This window comes from Eubalaena glacialis, chromosome 19 (genome assembly GCF_028564815.1).
Source record: "Eubalaena glacialis isolate mEubGla1 chromosome 19, mEubGla1.1.hap2.+ XY, whole genome shotgun sequence".
NCBI lineage: Eukaryota > Metazoa > Chordata > Mammalia > Artiodactyla > Balaenidae > Eubalaena > Eubalaena glacialis.
The window spans coordinates 13687581-13706255 of record NC_083734.1 but is presented as its reverse complement, the minus strand read 5'-3'; the positions used below and the strand labels follow the sequence as shown (position 1 = coordinate 13706255).

The window sequence follows — 18675 nt, the reverse complement described above, 5'->3', positions numbered from 1 at the left end:
ATGCATAATTGGCTGGTGATCAAGAAATACATGACTGACTAACTGAAAATTGTCAAAGCAATTTAATTTACTTTATAAAAAGTCTTCATTTTAAATCTCTCACAAACTTGATTTTCTTGAAAGAAATCAGTGTTATTTGTTAGAACACCACAGTAATATCTTAAAATAGATCAATGTATACATCCCATTCTACAAAAGCAGAAAAAAATACATAGGGTATAAAATTTTTATAATATTAAACCACTCAATTCCCCACACATCTATCTGAAAGTTGTTACTTGAAGGAAACCAGAAGTTAAACAAAACAAAACAAAAAAACCCTAAAAACTAAAGAGAGGATTCATTTCTTAGATGTGGAGACATGGAAAAACACTTGATCCAGATCCAAAACATCAGTCATTGGCTTGCCCCACCACAGTTTCAAGGGAGACGTTCAAAGGCAAATGGTCCAGGCAAAAATCTCTCTGACAACTAGGGTTTGGTCCTAAACTTGCATGTAGAACCTCTAACCATAGACTGGACGAGTATATGTTTGAGTATATACTAACCACAAATAATTGCTTTTACAACCTTTAACTGATCTTGGCCAATAAGATCCCAAAGAGCATACTCAAGAGAAGAAAAGCTGGTGTTCTTCTCGGAGGCCCACAGTAGTCAGCCCATACCAGCCATTCCACGCCCACTTTCCACTGACCACATCATGGTGCCAGTCTAGCCTTCTAAGGATTTGGCAGGAAGAGCTGGAGGCCAGAGATACTCCTAACCCAGAGGAAAGCCAGTCTCATCTTACTGCTTCCTCATTAAGTACTCAGAACAGGCCAGTAAAAGACATGACAACAACTGATAGCCAGAACATTTAAGCTCTGACAGTCACAGTGATTGCTACACTTTCTATCATGTTTACCTAACAGCATCCTGGCCCTGATGCTACTGGGCAAACATCTCCTTGGGGATGTGGGAGGTGGTGCAGGAAGGAGTGGTAAAGGGTACTCAAGCTCCTCTCAGAGTTCACAATTATTTAGCCCCTGCTAGCCACTCAGAATAAGGAAATTAAGGAAATTTAAGTAGCACTTGCAGCTCTGTAGAAAAAAAAATCCAGACCAGATCCCAGGCCCTTGATTCTCATACAACTACCTCTCTCTTCGTACTTCAATTTCATTTAAAAGGAAAAAGAAAAAAGGACACCTTCCCTCAGCTGCCCTAATATCAGGTGCCAAGAGGGTAATAAACGCAGGTAAAAGACCTGTCCTTCGCCAAAAAAAATCAAGTTTCTCAATTCTTAAGACCAGAAGACTTGCATTCTAACATCCTAATCCCCTCTGAAAGGTGAATGACATTTTTTAAAAATTTTTATTTATTTATTTTTGGCTGTGTTGGGTCTTCGTTGCTGCATGAGGGCTATCTCTAGTTGCAGCGAGCAGGGGCTACTCTTCATTGCGGTGCGCAGGCTTCTCATTGTGGTGGCTTCTCTTGTTGCGGAGCACGGGCTCTAGGCACGCGGGCTTCAGGAGTTGAAGCACGTGGGCTCAGTAGTTGTGGCTCGCGGGCTCTAGAGCACAGGCTCAGCAGTTGTGGCGCACAGGCTTAGTTGCTCCACGGCATGTGGGATCTTCCCGGACCAGGGCTCGAACCCGTGTCCCCTGCATTGGCAGGTGGATTCTTAACCACTGCGCCACCAGGGAACCCCGTGAATGACATTTTTATATGGGTAATAATCCTTGTAATGATAAATAAAAATGGAAAGTGTATAACCATAGAATTAGAGCAAACTAATGGAGTCTGGGGGAAGAATTTATATAAAACCCTAATTAGAATGAATGTGATTTCAGCAAGAGTGCCCCTTGTGAAGAGCTAAAATCCATTAACCTCCTATATCCCCAAGTGTTATTTTACAGGGTTTGGGGCATAATTAAAATAAATTAGTACTAAATACGCTCTCAAGCTTTTTAAGCTTTTTATAACCCATCAGCCAATCTTCTGCCATGAACATAAAAGAAAAAAAACTTTTGTTAAACCCCATTATTTTTACATAGTGCTTAGTTCATATTGGATGTTCAGAATTTTGAATGTTGAAAGAATGATGTATTTATCCATCGACATTCAACAAATCATTTACTGAACACCTACTGTGTGCCAGAAACTTTGCTAGGCTTTTGGATATTATAGTAAGCAAAAAAGTAATAGGCTCTGTACTTTGTAATCTAATGGCAGAGAAAGACATTAATCAATCAGACAAGTGAATGTGTAGTTTAAAACTAAAAAAAATGCCATGAAGGAAAAAACATGGTTTTCTAAAGCTCATATTGAAGGAACCTATCTTATGCTGGAAGGTCAGAGAAGGTTTTCTTGAGAAAATAAGGCTTGAGTTGACAACTACAGTACAAATAAGAATTAATGAGGTGAAGGTGGGACGTTCCAGGCAGAAGGAACAACATGTACAAAGGCCTGGAATCATGACATCTTATTAGAATAAGTGCCAAAAACAAAAAAGAGAAGAATATAAGATGAGGCTTAGAGGGACTTCCCTGGTGGCGCAGTGGTTAAGAATCCGCCTGCCAATGCAGGGGACATGGGTTCGAGCCCTGGTCCAGGAAGATCCACAAGCCGTGGAGCAACTAAGCCCGTGCGCCACAACTACTGAGCCTGAGCTCTAGAGCCTGTGCGCCACAACTACTGAGCCTGCGTGCCACAACTACTAAAGCCCGCGCACCTAGAGCCCATGTTCTGCAACAAGAGAAGCCACCACAATGAGAAGCCCGCGCACCGCAACAAAGAGTAGCCCCTGCTCGCCGCAACTAGAGAAAGCCCACGCGCAGCAATGAAGACCCAATGCAGCCAAAAATAAATAATTAAAATAAATAAATTTATTAAAAAAAAAAAAAAGATGAGGCTTAGAGAGACCTAGAAAGAGACCTAGAGGGCAGGAATCAGACAATGAAAATTCTAATAGGCCTAATAAAGGTTTTGGGTGTTTATCACAGAAGCAATAGGAAGCTATTAAAGTGGTAAAGATGTGCTCAGATATGGGTTTATACATACTTTCTGGAGAATGGAATGGAGGGGCAACAGAGTGGACAAGAACAGAATAGTTGAGAAGCTATTCTGTAGACAGGGAGAAATGATGGTGACTTGGACTGGGATGGTGGCAGCTGAGAAGGAGAAAAATAGATGATTTAAGAAATATTTAAGAGAGAAAAACAGGAAACGGTGATAGACATTGTCAGTGAGAATGGAGAGAAGTAAATATCAAGGACAAGATTAGGAAGAAAGAATATGCGTTTGGTCTTGGACGTCACAAAGTCTGAGGTGTTTTTGAGATATCCAAGTTTCTTATATATTTGGGACTAGAGTTCAAGAAAAGTAATCTGAGTTGGAGGAATAAACAATTTGTAGGTTATCTGCATGGAAGCAGAAAATAAAGTCATAGATATGGATGAAATTGCCTAGAGGTAGAGTGCTGAATAAGGGTTAAAGACTGAGCTTTAGGGATTCTCAACATTTAATACAAGAAAGTAAGCCTGAAAAGGGGAGAAGAGTGACTAGAAACGAAAAAGGAAAACCAGAGGAGTCTGGTGTCGTGGAAGAAAATGGAGGCGAGTGCATAAAGGAGAAAGGAGGGGGTCAATAAATGCTGCTGAAAAGCTCATGTACGATGAGCACTGAAAACACACACAAATGCTGAACATTTACTACTATCTAGAAACTGTGTTTCCTATTAACTATGTTTAGAAATAGGGTCCACAGTTTTTAACTCAATTCTTCACTCTTTCTATAAAGGATTAGTAAAGGCCAAAAGATTAACAAATTTCAAACCCTATCAAATGAAAATATTGGCTATGACAAAACATATAATACATTTATAATCGCAAAACATACCATGGCTTCATTTCCTTCTGTTTCTCTACTTACATCCCCAAATGAATCACACAGGACAGTCCTCTCCATTTCAGAAGATTACAATTAAGAGAACATCTTCCTTTAACTCGATGTCTTTTTCCTTCCCTTTAATTTTGGATTAAATACTCTCTATAAATAATCACCTAAGAGATTCCTAAATGTATTCAGTCCCACATGATCTTTTATTAAGTGACCATCACCACAAAATCCCAATATAGGGACTACTGTACTAACACCAAATAATTCAGAGTAAAAATAATGCCCAACAGACAGAGACATCAACGTGGTAATCTGAAAAGCTAAGAAAACAACGGCCTCACTTTCATTCTGCACTTCTCTTACCCCCTTGCTCCCTGTTTGGTGCTGACAATCCCTTCTCAAGAGAAAGTGACAGCAGAAAAGCCTAGGTATCCCAAATAAGAACAGTGATATCTGTAGCCAGCTTCTTTCACACAACAAATACCCAGAAGTTTTCAAAGAATTTGCAAAGACCTCGCAAAATTTATAAAACTTATATTTAGCCAAAAAATAATTGAAAACCATGTACCTATGTCAATTCCTCTTCGGAGAGTACTTTTGTCAGAGTCCTGATGACCGATCAGATCTTCTACCCAATGAATATAGTTGAGTCTCAAGGGAACTGTGGGAATTAGTCTCTCCAGTGGAATATCAATAGAAAGCCCAAAGTCTTCCCTTAGGAGAGTACAAGTCAGAGCTCTGACTGCTTCAGGGTCTTTAAAATTAAGACTGAGGGGTGGAGAAAAAGAAGTAAAACTGATTAGTAAGACTCGCTGTGTCCTACAAGCTTTAATGCAACCAGGCAGGACCGAACACCCACCTGTTTCCTAGGAGATCACACATATAAATAGTTACGTAGCACATTCAGTGCAGTGGCATACACATATGGGTGTTTAACAGTCACAGTATGTGAAAGACAGCATAAATTTCCACCAAAAATACTGCATCTTCATACATGAAGCACAGAGGACAAGAGTACCTCTGTTCCAATTCCTGCCTAATTGTCTCCTTACTTAGTTATGTGACTTTGGGCAAGTTATTTAGCCTCTATGAGACCGTTTCCTCAGCTGTAAAATGGGGATAATAATACCCATATGTAGAGTTGCTGTGAGATAATCTGTGAAAAGTACTAGCATAATGCCTACGACACAGTAACCGTTTTACAAATGCTGGCTATTTTTACTATTATCAAATAACATGATTTGATGGTAGCATTCTTTGAAAATCATACTTAAAAGTGGAAAGAAAGCAGTATAAAATGTTTAATAATGAAAACAGGTTAACATACTTAAATATAACAAATACTACAAGCACCAAATTTTTAAATGTGACTATATTTAGCAGGTTTCCTGAGGAATAATTTACATACTATAAATTCACCTGTAAGTACACAACAGTTTTTCGTATATTCCCAGAGTTGTGCAACCATCACCACAATCCAATTTTAGAACACTTCCATCACCCCCAAAAAGAAAACTCGTGCCCATCTGCAAGTCATTCCTCATTTCCACCCTCAGCTCTAGGCAACCACTAATGTACTTTCTGTCTCCATAGATTTGCCTTTTGTGAACATTTCATACAAATGAATCATATAATATGTGATCTCTGCATCTGGATTCTTTCACTTAGCATAATATTTGTGAGGTTCATCCATGGTGTAGCATGTGTCAGTACTTCATTTCTTTTTACAGCCAAAAAATTATACTCCATTGTATGGATAACCACATTGTGGTTTATGCACTGGATTAATAATCACATTTGTGGTTTGTTTATCCATTCACCACTTGATGGCTATTTGGATTGTTTCTACTTTTTGGCTATCATGAACAATGCTGCTGTAAATATTCACATATAAGTCTTCACGAGGATGTGTTATTTCTCTTGAGTAGATATGTACGAATATATCATATGATATACTTACGTTTAACTTTTTAAGAACCTCGTGTCAATATAACTATTTTGAGAGGCAGGAAAAGCATTAAATGAGATGAAGAAGCAACTGCGCAGCAACTGTCAAAAATACAAAATGCTGGAACAAAGTCAGCAGGATAATAACTTCAAAAGTGACTGACGTTACATTTAGGTGGGGATTTGTGATCTTTTAAAGACAAGTTTCTATGAAACAGTGGAAATGGAAGTTTATTGCATAAATACATGCTAGCAATAAAAAGTCTCATTAAAATACATTAAGCCTGTTTAAAGGGATATTAAGTCTATTCCTAGTCATCAGAGGTAGATATATATTAATTTTGTCATTTGTGGGGGCTGATAAAAGAGAGTTAATCCATAGGCAAGCAACAATGAATACAGTTCTGCTTCACTCAATAGCACAGCAATTGCCTCAATCAATTTTCACATTAAAAGAAAAAAAAAAGGCTAGCACTGCCTTTGTATTCCTTAATAAAAAGCAGTACAAATTCAGGTTCAACAAGATAAATTATGTAGCAATAAAAAGATATTAAGGGCTTCCCTGGTGGCGCAGTGGTTGAGAATCTGCCTGCCAATGCAGGGGACGCGGGTTCGAGCCCTGGTCTGGGAAGATCCCACATGCCACGGAGCAACTCGGCCCGTGAGCCACAATTACTGAGCCTGCGCGTCTGGAGCCTGTGCTCGGCAACGAGAGGCCGCGATAGTCAGAGGCCCGCGCACCGCGATGAAGAGAGGCCCCCACTTGCCACAACTAGAGAAAGCCCTCACACAGAAACGAAGACCCAACACAGCCATACATACATACATACATACATAAAAAGAATGTAAGCAGACAAGAATAGCATTAAAAAAATAAAAAAAAATTTTTTAATAAAAAAAGATATTAAATCTATAAAAACTTTATTTTTAATTCTAACAAGAATATTGTATTTTACTCCTTTGAAATCAGTCAAGTGTTCAGAAAAGATGGGCCAACTCCACTTCCTTCAATGACACAGCAATGATAGTCAATTTTTACACATGGAAAGAAGTTCACATCTGAGTACCACACTAAAGCATTCAAACAAGTTCACATTCTTTATTCTATAGTGGTAGCCAAATCTATTACTAAGCTTCATTGCTAGACACACACAAGGAATATAATCAATTCTGATGTCTATGTTCAAAGCCTTAAAACCTGAAATGTGAAATTTCAGAATTTTTCTATCAAAGAAACTTAATAACCTAGAAACCTTATAAAATAAACGATGAGCAGTATCATCTAAGAGCAGTACCTATTTACAGAATTGTTAACCTAAAATTTCTGAATGCTATTTTGCACTGACATTTTGAATAAAACTGTGAAATTCAGGAATTGCAAACTCAAATATTTACAACGTACTACTCAAAATGCCAGTCCCTGACAAGATACAGAACTTGTGCCAGAACGTAAATCAACACACTGAGAGTCATAACCAAAGACGTGTCTGCTGAACTAAATGTGCGGCACAAGGTCCTCGCCTCTGTGGACAGTAACAAATGGTTTGTGGCCGAGCGGGCAGAGCAGTGGCCACACTTCTGGTAGCACTATGCCAGATGACACAAATGACCATTTCAAAGGGGATGGTCACTACTCAGTTCTAGGTAATTAATGTCAAGTGGGTTTGCTGGCCCAGTTCTGCTAGATTTCTAAAATTTTCAAATGAAACCAGCAACCCATATTTTTATATGAAATTTCTATGATTCTTAAAGTATATGTGGACAATAAATAACTGCAAGCCTTATACAATTCACAGGCCGACAGGTGGCAACCTCTATTGTAAATAACAGAATTATAAAGAAAGTTGGGGTACTTGGCTACTCCACACTTTTAAAGAAGTATAAAAGTGTTTCACTCTCTTTGAGCACTACTTTGCTCAAAGAGAGTGAAACACTTTTATACTTCTTTAAAACTGAGTTATATGGACTAGAATTTTTAACAGGTTGTGATTGCTGGCGTTCATTCCTTTACTCATTCAACAGGTATTACATGTCAGCTACATGCCAGGCATTGTGCAAAATGCTGGAGATACTGTAGTAAAAGCAAATACAGACATAATCTCTCCCTTCATGAAGCTGACAGTCTGGTAGAAGATAGATATTAATTTAAGAATCATTCGAATATATGTAAAATTGTCACTGTGATGAATGCTATAAAAGATAGATACGAGGTGCTAGGAAACCTACATAATAAGTGGAACTGCCTTAGGAAGGTCAGAGAAGGCTTCCCTGAGGACTGAAAGTAAAATAAAAATTAACAAAGAACAGGGGGAAGGGAACACGGTATTCTAGGGTCCTAGGTAAAGAGAAGAGCAAGTACAAAGACCCTGAGGCAGGAGACTTCATGGGGCATACTGAGACACAGCCACTGTGTCTAAAATGCAGACAGCAAGGTAAGCATGCATGGTTTAAAATGAGGCTGGAGAGGAAGACAGAGGCCAGATTATACAGGACCTTATAATTAGGGTAACCATACAATTTTATCAATTAATTCGGGACACTTCTGAAAGTGAAAGTATCATACCAGGATAATTATAATCTACGTTAAGGATTTATGTTCGGTATGGAATAAGGATGGACCAAGTGGAAGCAGAGACACCAATGAGAAAGCTACTGCTGTCATCTGAGTTAAGAGGCTGGACAAAGGTGGCAGTGGCAAAGACAGGGAAAAGTGAAAGGAATTTAGAGACATTTAGGAAGGAAAATTGACAAGATCTGTTGATGGACTGATATGTGAGGTGAAGGAGGATGTGTTTACACACATCTCCTAGGGTTCTGGCTTGTTCAACAGGATAGACAGTGCCATTCACTGAAATTGGGAACTCAGGCAGAGAACCATTTTTGAGGAGAAATATCATAAATTTGAGCTGTATTTGAGACATCCAAGTAGAGATATTGAGTAAGTATGATCTCTAGGTATAGAGCCCAGAAAATCTGGAAAAACAGATTTGGAAATCTGGAAAAAATGTATAAGTGATTTGCAAACAAACAAATGAGGGCGTGGCACAGATGAGAGTGCCTAAGGAGAAAACACAAAGTGAGAGGAAAAGACAACTTAACACTAAGCCTCAAAGAATCCTTTAATGGTTGTACATACAATCGTTACAGAGGAAGCTACACCAGGAGACAGGGTGGAAGAAGGAAAACCAGGAGAGTGTGATGTGGTGCCAAGGAGGCCAAGGGAAGAGGGTGTCCATGAAGGGTAAGAGTGTCAGTTACCCCAGTGCTTCTCAGGAGTCAACTGGAAATTGAAACTGGATTTAGTGATGTGAGACCATGGAGACCTTTTCAGGAGCTGCTTTCGTAGTGGTAAAATTCAGAATCCACCCTGGAATGTGCTAAAGATTAAGTATGGTATGAAAAAATGGAGACAGTAAAAACAGATAATTCTTCAAGAAGCTGAGTTATGCAAGGGAGAGATGGGGCAGAAGTGGTAGGATTGACGGAGAGGTTTCTTTACTAATTTTTTAATGGAAGATTTAAACACGTTTAAAAGTCAATGGAGGGCTTCCCTGGTGGCGCAGTGGTTGAGAATCTGCCTGCCAATGTAGGGGACACGGGTTCGAGCCCTGGTCTGGGAAGATCCCACATGCCACAGAGCAACTAGGCCTGTGAGCCACAACTACTGAGCCTGAGCGTCTGGAGCCTGTGCTCCGCAACAAGAGAGGCCGCGATAGTGAGAGGCCCACGCATTGCGATGAAGAGTGGCCCCCGCTTGCCGCAACTAGAGAAAGCCTTCGCACAGAAACAAAGACCCAACACAGCCAAAAAAAAATTAATAATAAATAAATAATAAATAAATTTTTAAAAAAAAGTCAATGGAAAGTCACAAAGGCCACATATTATAATTCAATTTACATGAAATATCCAAAACATGCAAAGCTGTAGAGACAGAAAGCAGATCAGTGGTTTCCAGGGGTTGATGAGACACAGTAGTGGGGAGTGACTGCTTAATGGGTATAGGGTTTCTTTTGGGGTGATGAAAATGTTCTGGAATTAGATAGTGGTGATACTTGCACAACCTTGTGAACATACTAAGAACAACTGAATTGTACACTTTAAAATGGTGATTTTATGATATATGAGTTATATCTCAATTTTTTAATAAGTCAAAAAGAAGAAACTAGTTGACAGATTAAATATTTAAATAAAGGAATACTGGACTATGTAAGGTTGTTGAGATGGGGGAGGGTATGGGATCCAAAGTACAGATGGAGAATTTAATTGAATTCGAGTATCATAATAACAGTAATAATAATAATAATAGGTTGTCAAACAGAACCAAAAGCCAAACCTATGGTCTTTTGTGTTTTCCACCAACTCATACCTACCCACAACTGAGTTTAAGAATTTTTTTTTTTTTTTAACTTTATCACACCTATGGTCAAATAAGCAGTGAGATAGTAGTATCATATAAAAACAAAGATCCTGGAACAGTTGTAAATGACCATTACTGTTAGCCCTATATTAGCCAAAGAACCCAAAATCCTACATGCAAAATAGTAAGAAACTACCCTGATCAATCAAGTTGGTCTCTTAAATGTGGATTGCTATGCTAGCTAAAGAGCAAATGACAGGGAAGAAAAACTCAGTCATCCAAACACTTCTCTGCTCTTTCCAATTACAGTTAAGAGTATTCCAGGGCTTCCCTGGTGGCGCAGTGGTTGAGAGTCTGCCTGCCAATGCAGGGGACACGGGTTCGAGTCCTGGTCTGGGAAGATCCCACATGCCGCGGGGCAACTAGGCCTGTGAGCCACAACTACTGAGCCTGCGCGTCTGGAGCCTGTGCTCCGCAACAAGAAAGGCCGCGATAGTGAGAGGCCCGCACACCGCGATGAAGAGTGGCCCCCGCTTGCCGCAACTGGAGAAAGCCCTTGCACAGAAACGAGGACCCAACACAGCCAAAAATAAATAAATAAAATAAAGAATTATAAAATACACATTAAAAAAAAAAAAAAAGAGTACTCCAGTTTTTCTAGCTAAGCCCAGTGACTTACCCTAAATTCAGTGAAACTTAACAAAAAAAAAAGAAGTCCAAGAGTATGGGAAACAGTTAAATATATTTAAGTTTTGTATTACAGAAAATTTAGGAACAATCTAAAAGTAGTCATTAGGGAGTTGACTGAATAAGCTATACCACATCCATACAAGAGAATATTCTGCAGTCATGAAAAGGAGTAAGACTGGGCTGATTCAGACAGTCTTGTATGAAGAGGGTTCCTTGATAAATCAACAGCAACAACAAAAAAAACTCCCACAAGTTTGGGTAAAAGCATATACATACATTATGATCACACTCTTGTAAAAATAAAAACAAGACAAAAAGACCTTATATGTGAACATACATAGAAAACAATCTGGAAGGGTCAGAACCACCTCTGGATGCGGAAATTCTCATATTTTTGTATTATCTGAACACATGTTATATAATATCACCTTCATAACAACAAGTGTTTTATAACTATATGGAAAATGCTTATGTCAAGTGTGGGTAAAAAAAAGTCCTTTGATTGTACCTATAGCAAAATTACAACCACAAAAATTACTATATATGCATAAGGACAGGGCTTAGAAAGGAACACAAGTAATTTGATCTCTGGGGTGGAAGAACCGTGACCTTTTTTCTTTTACGTATGCAACATTCCCATTATAAATGTAGGTAGGAAGGATATATTTCTATAATTTTCCCATTAAGGGCTCTATAAATGTTTGTATAATAATAAAAAAAAAAACCTCCTTTTTCAAAAAAGGAAGACAGATCCTTGGTTCCAGAGTACTTGTTTTCCATGAAAGGGGGCCAATTCTGTTGGAGACCAAACCAGCATATTTCCCACAATGACAGCAATCCCCAAAAGATAGTAGTGCAGCTTGAGCATTGATTACATGGCTTCACGAAACATCTGGAGCAGAGAAACAGCAATATAATTAATATATTTTCTTAGTGCCTTCAAACAGAGTTGTTTATATAAACAATTCTCACTGTTTTAAAAAATGTGCTTACTTTGATAGAATACAGCATACAACTTATTAATAAGGAACTACATCCTAATCACCAAAAAGTATAAGACATCAAGCAGAAGCTAGTCTAATTGAAGAAAATACACAAAAATCAATGAAGAGCTGATTCTTAGACTTTGTTATTAGCAAAATGAGTGTTTGTTTTCTTACTTCTAAGAAAATACAGACACTAATCTGAGGGTTGGAAATCTTTTTGTAGGACAAAAGTGAAGTCATCTGACTTCACTAGTTAAATATCTAGGTCACTTTAGCACCCTGGGACATTCAAAATTCCTGAACACAGGCAAGATCTTTTTTCATTTTCATTTCTGAGAGTACAGAGAGGCACAGGGACTAAAATTAGCTCTCACGTGGAAATCAGCAATTTATACCATCAGTCTTTGTTGTTTGTTTAACACATCCAGCTTCGTAAAACAAAACAGCCTATTGTCAACAGGCTCAGGTCTGATTTCCCCATGATGACTCTTGCTCTGCTACTGATGAATACAGTATTACCATTATTAGATGGGGTTTGGAAAGATACATTCTGTAACCATGGTTAAAGAAACAATCATTCTAACACTGTAGAGGCTGAACCTTATGTAACGATAAAGGCTGAAGCCTCCCCACCTTACTCTAACATTGGTTTCTATTCATTAGATCTTCACTGAGGTGCTAAAAATGGTACAGTCACAAACTATGACACAGCCCTTCAATGCCAGGTCTTTGATTTAAAAACAAATCAGTTAAGTGTCATACTCTATTCAAACTCAACTGACAGGGCTCAAGTAAATTGCAGGATGTTCCTATGGGGAACATAGGTTCCTGGTTTCTGTGAAAAAGCACAAACTAAAATTTAATTGAAACGGTCAGATATGATTACAACAAAGCAGTGACGGATGCAGGGAAGAGAGAGAGAGAAAAGAGAGAGGGAGAGAGAGAGATGACACCAGCAATCCTCAGTACCTTATCAAGTGTACCAGGCTGAATAACAATATCTATCCTTTACTAAGTGTCTACAATGTGTCAGTCACTTTGCACACATCATTGCTAACCTTTATGACAACCATCCAAAGTATGTCCTTTTATCCCTCCTTTTTAGATGAGGAAATTCAGTCTCAGTAAAGCTAAGAAAATTATCTAAAACCTCACAGCTGGTAAGTGGCACTCTCAAGACTGGTCCTTAGGATGACTCACTCAGAAGTGCCCCTCTTTCCATATCACACCCTGCTTCCCCTAAGAGAGCACTTAAGGGCTGAGCAAATAAATGACACTTCAATCCATCTCAGGTCTAATGTTCTGCCTGGTATTCCTTTTCCATCATTACCTGGGTTTACATTTTGGCCATTCTTTTTCATATATCTTCTTGAGTTAAATAAAAAGCCACTATAAAAATAAAGAACATTCTACCGATGCATATAATCATCAACAATTCTTACTTAAGTAAGCAGCAAGGAGGATGATGTCCAGGAGCAGGTAGGCTGTTTACATTAAAAAAAAAAGTACATATCTTCTCTTCTTCCGCTATCATAGATCGCTTCTAAATATGCTGTACTACCAACCATAGGTAAGCTCATACTGCTCCATTATTAAAGAAGAGGAGCTCTCCTCAAGCTTGCCTCATCCTCTTGCCATCCCTTCACAGACAAATTTGCTTTTCCTTGCAAGAAATTTTAAAATTACTTTTGCCTATCACAAAACCACCACTTTGAACATCAAGTTCATAACTTTTAGTCCTTTTCTATGCACAGCATATCGGCACAGATACTTTGGCTTCAGTCTGAAATAAAATGATGATGTTTTATAATCTGCAACACCCATTCCATAGGCTACGTGGTATTCCACTGTATGGAACTGCACTGTAAGAACCCACAATTTTGGAAATTTAAATTATCTCCAATTTTCCTTGTTATAAACAGCCTTGGGATAAACATCCTCAAACATACATTATTTCATTTAAGTATGCTTTTAGAACTTTCAAAGCTGCAACTTTACCAGCATTTTACCACTATGCCTATTTGACTACATTTTTGCCATTGATGGATACTGTATATTTTTTCTTTGCTAATTCGGTCCACTTGTCTTTCTTCTTTTGTAAATTGCCTGTTTTTATCTCTAACCTATATATTAAGGTTTTTTTCCTTTTTCTTATTGCCTTGTAAGAGTTCTTTATATTAAGGGAGCTAAATATTTATACTGTGTTGTCACCTTTTACTATTTCCTGATATGTAAAAGTTTTTCCTTCTTATGTAGTTGAATCCATAAAATTTCCTTTATGAATTCTACCCTTGGAGTTTACTCAGAAAGACCATCCCTACACCGAAAGTTAAACAGTCCACCTATATATTTTTTTCTAGTACTTCAATAGAATAAATATATTGAAACCATCAAACCATCAGGAATTTATTTTGCATAATATATAGGAAAGGGAATCTAATGCACTTTCCCCACAGCTGTTCCAACGCATCTATTAAAAATCCATTGCTGTCTGCCTCCACCCTTAACAACCTGAAATGTCCTTATTCTATGTTACAGTCTTTACACGGTGGGGTGGTATCTTACTTAGGAGTCAGCTTCCAAAGTAAGCATATAAAGTGAAAATCCAAGAGAACACTGCAAAAGCTCTTTAATCATTCATAGCACTGTAAGATATTCACATTATGAGAAACACACAGGAGTCAAGACTGATCAAGAAAGGAAGATTCACCCTGTCCACTCTACACTCCCTCTGGGAGGTATACTACTGAGTAGAATGCAGGCTGGAATCACCCTATTTAATGTGTACATGCTGTTGAGACTTGAATGCCACTTTGTGCCAGACAACTGATGGCCCATTCTTGTGGCACTACTGGGCTAATGTTTTAATTACTCAAACTTCACAATATATTTAAATACCCATCTGGGAAAGTTTACACCCCTTCACCTTGCCATCACCCACTTATAACATTTGTTTTGAGTATCTTTTCTTTGAACAGAAGAAACATTATGTCACTTTCTCTCCCAAAAACCTTAGAAGGATTTTGATTTGGGGAAGAATCGACATATTAACTATACTGAGCCTCCCCATCCAGAAACACACGGTGTCCCTAGATTCATTGTCTCCCCTAGACCCCTGAGGGTAATTCTGTTGCTTTATCCACATAGATCTTAACATATTTCTTTGCCAAGTTTCTGCCTATTCCTCTTTGTTATTGTGGATGGGATCTTTTATTGCAACTATATTTTCCAACTAGTATCTGGAAACCTATCAATTTTCTATTTATTTATATACATTTTAAAATATTTATATGTATGTTTTATTCAGCAATCATTTGAATATTTTTAGGTGATTCTCAAATGTTTTTTCAGGTAGACAATAATCAAGCCATCTGGAAAATTGTAATTCTTTTTCCTTCTAATCTTATTAACTCTAAATAAATAAGGGAAGCAATAGACTGAGCCAGAGAGAGTTCCAACTCAGTCACTTCTTAGTGTTATAAGCCTGTGCAAGCTATTTAAAAAGAATGTGTGGGACTTCCCTGGAGGTCCAGTGGTTAAGACTCTGCGCTTCAAATGCAGGGGGCGCAGATTTGATCCCTGGTTGCGAAACTAAGATCCCACATGCTGCGTAGCAGCCAAAGAACAAAGAAAATAATAAAATAAAGGAATGCAGTATCAATTAAAAAAAAAAGAATGTGCATTCATATTTATAGATTAAAAGTTCAAAATATATCACTAAATCAAACTCACTGATTATATTATTTAGGCTCTCTATCAGCAGTACTTAACCTTTTTTGGGTCAATTACTCTTTTAAAACTGAAGTTCAAATTATAGGTTAAAGCTTTAAACCCTATCTCCCCAAGAAAAAGAACATACACAAAGAGTATATTTACCTAATTGTCTTTGAAGCATTCACTGATCCTCTGAAAGTCCCTAAGGCCATTGTTCTGTTTATTTTTCTCTACTTGGTTGGAAAGACAAAGAAAAAATGTCTCTGAATTATATCATTTTTTAAAAGATATTTCTTATGTTACATTTTTCAACATGCTAAGTCTTTTTTTAAGTCTTCATTTAACGTTATTTCTTTTGTCAATACAAACTAGTCTTCTTTTTCTAATTTGAGGCTTTTTTTGCCTTCTATCTTACTTTTTTTTAATTTGGAGGGAACTCTCATTTGTTTAGTATATTTTTGCCCATCCCTTTATTTTTTATTTATCTGCAATTTTGTTTTAGGTAAGCCATCTGTAAATGGCATACAGTTAGATTTTATAGAAGAATTATTCTCATGCATTCGACAAATATTTATTGAATGTCTATTACTTGTCAGACACCCTTAAGCCATTCAGATATGTTGTGATAACAGATCTGTTTCGTCTGCTCTGAGTGATTTTTCTTAAAAAATATAAATCTTAAGCCATCTTAAAAATCCTAACCATCCTAAAAATCTTCCTCTGGTTCCTCAAAGTCTGAGCAATCAAGTCCATTCTACTTTGCATGAGCTAAGAGCTATGAAAGGCTCTTTGTGACCTGTTCTTTGTTTTCCTTTCAGTCTCATCTCCTAGTATTCCCTAAGCTGTTATTCTATATCCACTTCATCCCCATCTACATGCAGTTCTGCAAACTTACCAGGCCTTTCAAAAAATTCTCTTCTCTATACTTGGAACTCTTTCCCCCCTTCTATTCATCCTTCAGTATTCAGTCCAAAGACTCAAGGCCTTCACTAATACCACTCCCACACCACCGCTGTGTCCTTCTCTTCTGACTTCCATTTTCAATTGCACATAGACTTCTCAGATTCAGTATGCCCCAAACTGAAAATATATCATCTCCCCCCCAACCAGCTCATTCCCCCTTGTTCCTTGCTGCAGTAAATGGCACTACCACCTAATCGCTTGCTAAGTTGGAATACCAAGCACCATACTTGGTTCATATTTAATTTCTACTGTGTCCTGCTAATTATATTCATGAATTTCTCTCAAATTCATCCAGTGATCTCTATCCCTCCTCCCTCTACCTAGTTAGGCCACCAATATGTCTAATGTAGATTACTAAAACCATTTCCTACTTACTTGCCTATACTTTCAGTCTTAATTCCCCCTGCAATCCATCTTCTACAATGCTCCTAGAATACACCTGTCACCTGTCTAAACACAATTCTGAATGTTATTTCCCTGCTTTAAAACTTTAGCGCATAAGGCTGGGGATGAGTAATTCTGAAGACACAAGAACTCTCTGCACATGTCCCTAAGATAAATTCCAAACTCCTCACTGGCCCTTATAAAGTACTGCAAGCATCATCCTCCCAGCCTCATCTTCTGTCATTTGTCCACCACACCCGAGGCATGCTCAACTTTTCCAGTCCCCCACTACTCCGTGCTCTTTGCACACGCTACTCCCTCTGCCTGTAACACTCTTCTTTCTACCTGGCTAACTCAGACTCATTCTTCAGAACACAACTAAGACACCGTACCTGTTTCAAATCATTCTCTAAATCCCAAAGCTGGGGTCAGGTCTTCCTTCTGTGCGATTCCACTGTATACTCCACAGGTTCTGCCACACTGAAAGGCTAACTGCTTGTTTATTTGTCCACTTCCTCCACTAGTGTGTTTACTCCAAATATGGCAGTGACTAAGTCTTTCTTGTTTATTATGGCTCTCCCGGAACTTAGTGCAAAATGGTTAATCAACAGATATTTGTTAAATAATTAAGTACAAAAATAAGTGTAGAGAGGAAACAAAGAATAACAAAACTGTATCTGCTCTAAAGCTACTAGGATAAATTACATCCACATACATAACTATGAAACAAAGGTTTAAGAAAAATGGTAGAGATGATCTAACCAAAGTGAAACACCAATTCAGTATCTCTGGGGTGATCTCCAAAGTAAGGTGCCAAAGATGAATCTTTAGAGTATGCAAAGAAAATATTAGAACTCTTATTTAAATATATTTTTAATTTCCAGTTTGAAGTATGTTTTCTAATGTGTTTAATATAGTAACATGGTAAGTAATACAAGCATTCATATATGGAGCTGTGCTCAACTTTTTACTGAGTGGAATAGACAATAAAGCTTGGAAATCACAGTTCTAGGGCATTTGACTTAACCTTTGTGTATTGGTGGGGGTCACAAATCTCTCTGAGAATCTGGTGAACACCAAGGATTATCTCCCAGAAAAATGAATGTAAATAAATATGCATTATATATATATTTTTTAAGTTTTAGGATTTCTAGGGTACCTTGGCCCCCAGGTTAAGTCCTGGCCTAGGGCCTCCAGTTCTACAAGAAGTCTGCCAGGAGGAAGGATGAGGTCAGCAAAATGCCTCAAGCCCTCTGATCCTATTATTCCCGACCTTCCCACTGCTCCACAAATCCTGCTCCTCCTCCTCCCCACAGGTGAATCACATTTTCCCTAGGCAGGCTTGAAATTTCCAATCCCCTCTGTAACTCACATAGAGTTTAGGATGGCAGTCAAAGATCTCCTTCTCAAGGGTATAACACAAATATCCGTTATTACCATACCACTATCATAATCCTTGCCATTTCCTGAAGCGTCATACTATTATTTTCTTAATTTTTAATATTTAACTTTGAAACTCAAATTTAGTGACATTCTAAGTAATAATGAAGTGAAATCAGTTTTTATATCCTGGTTATTATTTTCCTACCTCACATCAAAATAAACACACACTTAAAATAAGGACTTTAGACCCTCACCAGTCACCAAGTTTTAGAGTACAATACTAAGGTTTCTGCAGGCACTCTGGGATCTCTGTTGGGTAAGCAACAATTTGGACATCAAGAAATTTTTTTTGTTTTTTGGTTTTTTTTAGCCAGA

The 18675-nt window shown here is 38.0% G+C and overlaps 1 protein-coding gene across 2 annotated transcripts in view; it reads right to left on the bottom strand.

The window, feature by feature from the left end:
- METTL16 (methyltransferase 16, RNA N6-adenosine) overlaps positions 1–18675 on the bottom strand; it is a 58849-nt gene that overhangs the window by 35716 nt on the left and 4458 nt on the right. The window contains exon 3 of one of the 2 annotated variants that reach the window (XM_061175097.1): positions 4445–4644. In XM_061175097.1, coding sequence (XP_061031080.1) covers positions 4445–4644 — 200 coding nt within the window. Of the gene's footprint in view, positions 1–4444; positions 4645–18675 lie in introns of those variants that run through there. The other variant, XM_061175098.1, reaches the window with a different exon arrangement.